This window comes from Stigmatopora argus, chromosome 10, assembly GCF_051989625.1.
Source record: "Stigmatopora argus isolate UIUO_Sarg chromosome 10, RoL_Sarg_1.0, whole genome shotgun sequence".
NCBI classification, from domain to species: Eukaryota; Metazoa; Chordata; class Actinopteri; order Syngnathiformes; family Syngnathidae; genus Stigmatopora; species Stigmatopora argus.
The window spans coordinates 15,750,190-15,760,000 of NC_135396.1; the positions used below are offsets into that span (position 1 = coordinate 15,750,190).

Here is a 9,811-nt window from a genome sequence, read left to right on the forward strand (position 1 = left end):
TAAACATAAAACAGCTCCAACTAACCCAGGAACATCATTGTTGTTCCTGACAAATGAACAAAATAAGAGGATTTAGGCTGCTTGAATATTTGCAATTTTACCTGGTCTATTGTTAGTGTATATCTATTAATAGTGGTTGTATACTAATGGAAATGACCTCTGTGGGTGCAGTGCCCAACTAATGTGTTGAGTTCCAGAACATTAGCATGTTTTCGAAGGAAATTTTTCATTCATTCATTTTCTGAACCGCTTTATCCTCACAAGGGTTGTGTGTGTGTGTGTGTGGGGGGGGGGGGGGGGGGGGTCTATCCCAGCTGACTTTGGGCGTGGGGCACCCTGATTTGGTGGCTAGGCAATCGCAGGGCACGAGGAGACAAACAACCATTCACACTCACACTCATAACTAGGTGCAATTTAGAGTGGCTCTAGCACCCCCTGTGACCCTTGTGAGGATAAGCGGTTCAGAAAATGAATGAAAAAGGGAATAAGGTTTCATCACTTACTTTCTATTACATTCTATTCCTCCTGTCCAGTGAGTGGCAGTAGTTGACCTACTTGCTGATTTGCTCAACAACATCGCATATATAAGACTAGATGGCTCGGCCGAGTCGGTGGCGTAAGTATTCGGCAGCCATCTTGCGTCGGGGGACTTTTAAGGTTTCTTCACAAAAACTCGTAACTCGCTGAATGTATGTAATATTTACAAAAACGTTTTTTAACATAAACGTGGCTATGACTCAGCTTGTATGTAAGATGAGATGTTGAAGTATTTATTTTTAAAGTATGGAGGAAATTTACTAAAGGTTTAAGCAAAATGAAGGTATTTATATTTTTTTAAATTTGAGGGAATTTACAAAAGCTTTGCCAAAATGTAAAACAAAGCCTTTAAAAGTCGTTTGAAAGACTAATCATAAAAGCTATTTCGAAGTGCACGCACTCTTAATTGACGACACTCCGTGGCTAACAGGCGCCTCGGACATCTAGGATAACATTACTAATATATCTAGTTTATTTATATGATTTCTATGGCTGACCAACCACACCAACTCCACATGAAGATGTATTCTATTGGTCAATTTTCACGTGACGGCCCGTGTTCTTCCTGTATTTATCCGAGCACTGTTTGCTTGAACAAAATGTCATTTTCAAACATGAAACCATTTTCTCCACCGTAGAATAAACCTGGCAACTCAATTAAAGGCAGCAAATGTTTGTAGCGCTTACTTTGCAGACTTCCAACTGCCATAATTTAAACTTGAGGAGCCCAGGTGAAATGTCAGAGACTTGCGAGCAGATGAGTTCTTTTCGCTGGGCTTTTCGTTTCGGGTCGTGGACGCCTTGCAGGAGTGACTGGTTGTTTGCCGCTCGCTGTGTTCAGCCGGAAGAAAAAGAACGGATAGGAAAGTTTGTGTTCGCCAAAGATGCCAAATCTGCCATGGTGAGCGTATGCTAAGGTATTACCGCAAAATTTCACGTGCCAATTAATGTGTCCGTGTGTCAGGCAGGCAGGTTGCTGCTGAGGAAGTTTGTTTGCGAGGAAATGCACATTCCCTGGACACAGATTCACCTGGAACGATCTCCTCGAGGGAAGCCTTACCTGGCTGCGCCGGTACAAGTGCGTAATAGTTTGTGTACAATCCAGTAAAACTCAGAAAATGAGATTATCCGTTAGATCAGCAGTTTTCCATTACGGTCAAACCAGCCTCCACTCGAAAAGACGAAGCCGCCCCTCATTTAGACCCTTTCAATGATGTGCATCCACTTATTCCAAAAATTCTATTAAAAAAACAGATATCCAAACACCACCCCACTCCTACTCAAACTAAAGTGCAGTACGTATTTGTAAATAAAAGTTATATAAAATACTGTCAAATACTGTTATGACAGGCATTTTCACCCGTTTAAAGAAAATAGAATTAAAACTAACTGTGCGATACCATGTACTTTTCCACTTCTGAGATTTAATAAATAGCCCCAAGTAAACTACACATCAAAATCTGATCTAATGTTAGTAAATTAAATTACTTTTAAAAATACTAATATTACTGTTGTTTCACTTGTTTTCAAAAAACTATTTTAAAAGAGATAAACACAGTTTTAGACCAATGATATATTATACTAAATTATCCAAAGAATTGAATTAAAGTAATGCCATCAAAATCTGATGTAATATTTGTGAATAAAAGTACTTTTAAAATTACTATTATGACTGTCATGTCAACCGCAGGGCATAAGGACACAGACAATGATTCATGTTTACACTCGTACATCGGGGCAATTTTGAGTGTTCAACCAGCCCACCCTGCATGTTTTTGAGATGTGGCAGGAAACTGAAGTACCCAGAGAAAACCCACACAAACTCAGGGAGAACATGCAAACTCCACACAGGAAGGTCCAAACCTTGGATTGAACCCTCTATCTCAGATCTGCTAGGCCACCTCAATAACAATTAATTTTTGGAGGCAACCATTTCAGAAACGTAGCAAATTTCCAATGTAAATGCCTCAAAATTCACCATCGCTACGGCTTCCTCCATCTTGATTCAACTGCATTGTAAACCAGAAGAATTCGGTAACAAGACTGCATTGTGAATCATCCGTGTTACAAGTTCTGACGAATGATTCGTCTTGTGCGACTCCGACTGAATCGCACCAGATAAACTCCGGAAATGGGACAAGGGTACTCCTGAAATGGGGTCGACAGAGGTTGGCAGCTCTGGAAAATGAATGAATAAAAACATTTAAATAAGGTAAAAAGTCATATGTGGATAAAGGGTTGTTGTTTTTTTTTAAAGCAAGGGTTCCAAATGTTTAATTCACCACAAATATCCTTGTTTGCCAAACCATTGAACAATAGTATTGAATGTAGGTGTCATTACAGGGTACAGTGGTACCTCGAGATCCGAGCTTAATGCATTCCAGGACTGACCTTGTATGTCAATTTACTCGTAACTCAAATGAACGTTTCCCATAGAAAAACAAATTAATTCGTTCCAACCCTCTGGGAAAAAAACACCAAAAACAGGATACAGTGGTACCTCGACATACGAGTGGCCCGTCATACGAGCAATTCCAGATACGAGTAAAATTTCGGGCAAATATTTATCTTGTGATACGAGACAAATTTTGATATAGGAGCGGACGTGAGATGCTGCTCATAAGAACATCATGGGCAATGTCTCTCTCCTCGCATCTCCCTCGTGTAATGTCTCTGGTCGCAACTCCCTCGTGTAATGTCTCTGGTCGCAACTCCCTCGTGTAAAGTCTCTGGTCGCAACTCCCTCGTGTAATGTCTCTGGCCACAACTCCCTTGTGTAATGTCTCTGCGAGCACTGGGCGGAGCGTTGCATTTTTTCAGTGTTTTTTCCCCGTTAGTCAGTGCAAATGGCGTATATACTACTTCTCTTTAGCAAGCGGTCCTGCATTATCCTATTGTGAGGACATTTGTGTGCATCATTTTGGGAATATTTTGAAGGGAATACAAACTCAAACAACCCTCGATATTGACTGAAAGTCAGTGTGGAGGCTGGGCAAAAAGAGCCAACCCAGGAGAAGAAAGGTAGCAAAATGTCAAACAAAATTAGAATTAAGTTTAGTGTTTGGTTCGATTAAACTTATTTTTGAGTGTGTCTGCATCGTAATCCAAGTTCATTTAAATTTGTTTATGTTATGTTACCAGTGCGTTGCCGTGCAAAAAGCCCCCCCCCCTCTCTGTCCGTCTCTCTCTCCCCCCTTCGAAATCCGTATAATTTTAGTACTATTAAACACATTTTAGTAATAAACGACTAGTTATGTGTTACTTTGTTAATAGATGGCGAATTAGAACAAATAAAACATTTTTTCCAATCCAATTTCCTGTTTTTGGTGTTTTTTCAGAGGGTTGGAACAAATTAATTTGTTTTTAGTTCATTTCAATGGGAAACGTTCGTTTGAGTTATGAGAAAATAGACATACGAGCTCAGTCCCGGAACGAATTAAGATCTTATCTCGAGGTACCACTGTATTGGATTGGAAAAACATTTTTATTTGTTCTAATTCGCCATCTATTAACAAAGTAACAAATGTGGTTTAATAGTACTGAAATGTGTTTAATAGTACTAAAATTAGACGGATTTCGCGGGGGGGGGGGGTAGACTTTTTGCAGGGCTCGTAACATAACAAACAAATTTAAATGAACTTAGATTATGATGCAGACACACTCAAAAATACATTTAATCTGACCTTCCACTAAACGTAATTCTAATTTTGTTTTAAATTTTATACATTTCTTCTCCCGGCTGGCTCTATTTGCCCCGCCTCCACCATGACTTTCAGCTGCAACCTATCGAGGGTTATTTGCTTTTGTCTTCCCTTCAAAATATTCCGAATGATGCACACAAATGTCCTCACAATAGGATAACACACGACCACTTGCCAACTTACCCAGGAAGTAGTACTCCTCTCATATTAGCGAACAAGCTCCGCCATTCGCACTGACTAACGGGGAAAAAAACACTGAACAAATGCAACACTCCGCCCAGTGCTTGTAGAGACATTACACGAGGGAGTTGCGACCAGAAAGACAGTGCCCATGATGTTCTTATGAGCAGCCTCTCGCGTCCGCTGTATGCTCGTATATCAAAGTGTCTCGTATTTCAAGATAAATATTTGCTCGAAATTTTACTCTTATCTCAAATTGCTCGTATGTCGGGGCACTCGTATGTCGAGGTATTACTGTAATATCTTTATCATACAACTTGGCCATTTCTTCATCATTAACAGTTCCTAGTTCTTGTTCCTCATCAAAAGGATGCTTTTCATTTTTTTTCGACCCAATAAATTCTCAGATCCCAACCACGTTTTTTTTCTTTATGTCCTGTCGTCGTCATTGGAAGTTGGTTGGGAAAGTAACATTAGCATTATATTGTGCAACGGTTCATATTGTGGCCAGTCAGTTTATAGTTTACTACTGGTTAGAGGTAACATCTTAAGCCCAAGCCCGAGCCCGACCCGACCCGCAATTCAGGGTAAGGCCTAAAATGTCAATCATTACTTCGGGTTCGGGTCGGGCTGGGCTTCTCTCTCGCTGACTTTTTTTAAATTATATGTTTCTAAAAATGTATACTCAAACGAAGTGGTCTCTCTCGCTGACTTTTTAAAAATAAATACAGACGCTCCCCTACTTACGAACAAGTTAGGTTCCGAGCGATTGTTCATAAGTTGAATTTGTTCGTAAGTTGATTCAGTGCTATATTTTGTATTATAATTTATGTTTAAGGCCTATATAAGTATATTGAAGGTTTATATAAGTGCATTTGTATGTTTAAGGCCTGTATAAGTAACCTGCATTGGTTTCTACTGAAAAAAACATTTAACGAACGATCGTCGAACGATTCAAGTTGTATGCCCGTGCAACGCTCACCATTTTCTCACCCGCATCAAGCTTCTTTATTATTGCCACTTTCGTTTCAAATGAAATGGCTTGCCTCTTCCTTGCACTACCACCCTCACTAGAAGCCTTTCGCTTTTCACCAACCATATTGAATAATGGATGCACGAGATATTTAATGATAAAAATGTTCTTTGCGCACTGGAGATACTTTCACGCACTTACGCACTGCAACGAACTGGGCAGAGGAAGGTGGATGCTGGGTGAGCTCTCACAGCGCCAGGTGTCGGTATTAGCGGCGGAAAGAAGCACTACAAGAAGTAGCCAAACAGAACAAAGAAAGTTGTAAAACATTAAAGTATAAAGTACAAAGTAAAGTAAAGAGGAATGTATTAATAAATATTAAAATGTAATTTAAAAAAGATAGAAGGTCTGTAAAACATGAAAAACATAAGAATATACAGAGCTACTGTCACTGGCTTCCGCGTGACGGCACCATCTTGGGGGGGAAGAAGAAGAAAAAAAAACCTATGCGCAGACATGTTCGTATGTACCGTTGTTCGTAACTCGAATGTTCCTAAGTAGGGGAGCGTCTGTATGTTTATAAAAATGTATACTAAAACGACGTGTGGATACTAAACTAAGGAATACTTGTTATAAAATAAATAATTTGGATAAAACAGAGAATGCGCTGTAATGTAATTGCGATGTAACTACGAGCCAGAGCATCCTCTGTGCACGTCACGTGAACGCCGCCCTTTTAATAATCTTCCCCTCCGCAAGTCCGCATATATTTTGACCTGGTATACCCAATATGGAGGAGCAAGAAGTTAAGTAAAACTAAAGACAAGAGAACTGAAAAGACAAACACGCACCGGTAAGAGTGAGGTGTGGAAAAGCTTCAAATTGATTGTTGAAAATGCTACAGAAACTTGCATTGTCAATGTGGCGCTTTGCTTTCATACGAGAGAAAAAAAGACTGGCACCTCGACGCTGAGCAGGTATTTAAACAGCTGTACTGGCAAAAGTGATGTTCGTCAAACATCTATATTATCAATGTTTATACAGTCTTGTTTAACATGGATTTCGTTACAAAAGACAGGCTTTAATTTGTTATCATAAATCACCCCTCCTCCCGAGTCCTCACAAATAAAATATGAAATTTCGGGTTTGCTTCGGGCTCTGGCCTTTAAATCAAGTTAATTGAACGGGCTCGGGCCAGGTCGGGCTTTAATACCCGCGGAACAGGTCAGGTCGGGCTAGATTTTTTTAGGCCGATCTTACCTCTACTACTGTTCTAACTGATTGTTGTGGTAGATCAATCAACTTGGGTAAATCATGCCAGCGTCCCTCTTTCATTTATAATACGCTTTTGTTGTCACCTGTTTGTGCGTTGTCTCATCTCATCTCATTTTCTGAACCACTTTATCCTCACTAGGGTCGCGAGGGGTGCTGGAGTCTATCCCAGCTGACTTCGGGCCAGAGGCGGGGGACAACCTCAATTGGTGGCCACCCAATCGCAGGGCACAAGACAAACAACCATTAACGCTCACACTCCTACCTGGGGGCAATTTAGAGTGTCCAATCAGCCTACCATGCATGTCTTTAGAATGTGGGAGGAAACCAGAGTACCCGGAGAAAACCCACACAGGCCCGGGGAGAACATGCAAACTTCACACAGGTGGAGCAACCTGTATTTGAACCCAGGTCCCCCACTGTGATGCCAACGCACTAACCACTCAGCCGCCGTCGCGCTGTGGTGCGTTGTATTTAAAGAAAAGAAAAAGTCAACCTTATCCCTTTATACGTGTCCAGGTCGGTCCAGAAGAGCAACTTGCCTGGAGCTTCAACATCTCCCATCAGGGTGACTATGCAGTGCTTGCTGCTGAGAAAGGTTCGCAAGTCGGGATTGATGTCATGAAGACGACCATGCCGGGTAAGTGATTAATTCACTGGCCACCATTGATGATGCTAGACATCCAATTCATTTCTTTTACTGGAAGGGCTAGAAGTGATTCTTATTTGTATTATTATTCATTGCCAGCTTCTTCCAGTCAAAATGGATTAGGCACTGAAACAACACACATTATTAAAAGCCAGCCCTTCGAATTTAAATAAATCAGAAGTCTATCATTGTAAATGGCATTCATCTTCTGAACTGCTTATACTCATGATGGTCATGGGGTGCCGGAGCCTTACCCAGCTAACTGCGGGCATGGGGGAGGTACACGATTATTGCAAACTTTTTTTATAATAAGCCTTAAAAAGAGAAAAATAATGCCAGGTCAACAGGTCCCAGACTCTGTAGGCGTGTTCACTGACTGTGCTCATACCACACCCCACTCAAGTGCCAAATGTCTACTTGTAACCATAGCTTGTTAAAGTGAGATGATACTTTGTTTAAATGTTTCCCCATGTCTACAGGACTCATCTACTATGCGAGCGTAGGCTTTGTGAACACAGAAAAATATCACATCAGCTGGGCTTAGTGAGAGGAAAACACCCCGGAGTGTCTCTTTAAACTTTAGTTTCGTTTCCAGATTTATTGACTAGAAATAAGATGTTTAATACAACAACAACTACTGGTAGTACTAGTGTATTGCACTTGCATTTTCCAATTCACCACTCAGTGTCAGTATTGTATCATTGATTTAGAAAATAGAACCAGTGTGTTAGCTACAGAGAGCACAGTAATTTTGTTTTTGTCTACCTCTTTTTATCTGACGAGAAAACTCATCTAACTTAATTCTTGCTCTTTTTAATTGTCGCTTGTAATACCCCTGCTCCATCTTTCCTTTTTTCTGAAGGCAGCAGCACTGTGCCTGAGTTTTTCCGCATCATGACTCGCCAATTCACGCCGCACGAGTGGCACGTCATCCAGTCAGCAGGCTCTGAGCGGCAGCAGCTCACCATGTTCTACCGCCACTGGGTAACCATGGCGACCGTACAACCTTGTTGTCACATTGCATCGTTGTTGCGTCCTGCAGGGGCGTCTCAGTGTCCCCGTTTGTTGGAAAGAAGCATAGTGTTGAGTTAATACTCCTTCCTTCACTCCCCTCTAATTCTCTCACACACACATTTACATGCATACGTACACACAGATGGAACAGCGGTGGTAAACAAAGCTGTGAGATTAAGCACACAGACATCAAGATCTGACTTCATCATCACACTCTAACGGCAGAGTTCAGTGTTTGCCATAACAATTAGTCCTGTAATTCTCTTGTTACTCATTGACGATGGAACAAGGTAGATTGTGGTTTGATATACCCTCCTGTGTGCACAAACAGAATTACACCTACAGAAACTAGTGTATTTTTCATGTGCTATTGTCATGTACGCACGCCTGCATAATGAATACCGGAAATTACGTTTTGTGCATTTAACTTTGTAATAGGTGTTGTTTTAAAGAGCACTGACATGCAGACATACAATAGATGTCAGAGAACCGGAATTTCCATATTTAGATAAAATTGTACTAAAACATTTTATTTGCTGACTAGGATTTGTCTTTTTTCTTAAGGCCCTGAAGGAAAGCTTCATCAAGGCCATTGGCACAGGACTGGGCTTCAATTTGCAAAGGCTTGAGTTTCATCTGTCCTCTGAAGCTCTTACACAAGGCCATGTGCTCTCCCATACCAGAATGCACCTGGATCAAGAGGATGAGGAGGACTGGCTGTTTGAAGTGAGTATGTGTGCATGTGTGTAGCTGGAGGTAGCGTGTTGTTTAAGAACTGGATTAATACGTTTTTAGTTATTTTATCTTCATTTAGTAATTTGTCTGGTGAACAGTGATTAGCACGTCGGCCTTGCAGTTCTGAGGTTGAGGGTTCAATCTCAGGTGGGTTGCAACCTTCCTGTGGGGAGTTTGCATGTTCTCTCCGGGCTCACGTGGGTTTTCTCGCTGTAATCCAGTTTCCTTCCACATGACAAAAAAGTGCACGGTAGGCTGGTTGAATTGCACCCAGGTGTGAGTGTGAGCGTGGAGTGAGTCTGTCTCCTTGTTCTGGTCATCAGGTTTCCTGTTTCTAAAACCTGGGACATAAGAGAGCGTGAAATCAAATGTACAAAAAAACATGGCCACCTGGGTTAACGGGTTTCAGCCTCCGGGCTGACTTGAGGTACTCCAAATTTTTGTGGTCGGTCCAATCCAGAAATGGGTTACGTGCCCCTTCAAGGTGATGCCACCATTTCTCCAAGGCTAGCTTCACTGTCAGCAATTCACGGTCCGTAAAGTTCATTCATATCCCTCCCAAATGCGAACTAGGTGGCAGGCATTACGGAGGTACAAATTGGTCAAAATGTGGTCCCTCTGAAGCAGATAAAAGCTGAGTCCATGAGAGGTGTTCTTGACGGTGATGGCGTTGTAGCCCGGGTAGTTGACGCAGGGGCGCAGCGAGCAGTCCTTCCCTTTTAAAGAAGAATTCTGTCCCAACCCTTTTCC

The 9,811-nt window shown here is 41.5% G+C and overlaps 1 protein-coding gene across 3 annotated transcripts in view; it reads left to right on the top strand.

The window, feature by feature from the left end:
* Window positions 1-1,032: 1,032 nt before the first annotated feature.
* aasdhppt (aminoadipate-semialdehyde dehydrogenase-phosphopantetheinyl transferase) overlaps window positions 1,033-9,811 on the top strand; it is a 29,834-nt gene continuing 21,055 nt past the window's right edge. For all 3 annotated transcript variants that reach the window (XR_013303720.1, XM_077612395.1, XM_077612394.1), the window contains exons 1-5: window positions 1,033-1,438; window positions 1,502-1,615; window positions 7,183-7,303; window positions 8,175-8,296; window positions 8,891-9,052. Coding sequence is in view for 2 of the 3 variants with exons in the window: in XM_077612395.1 (XP_077468521.1) it covers window positions 1,208-1,438; window positions 1,502-1,615; window positions 7,183-7,303; window positions 8,175-8,296; window positions 8,891-9,052 (750 nt within the window). In the remaining variant the exon portion in view is untranslated. The remainder of the gene's footprint in view (window positions 1,439-1,501; window positions 1,616-7,182; window positions 7,304-8,174; window positions 8,297-8,890; window positions 9,053-9,811) is intronic.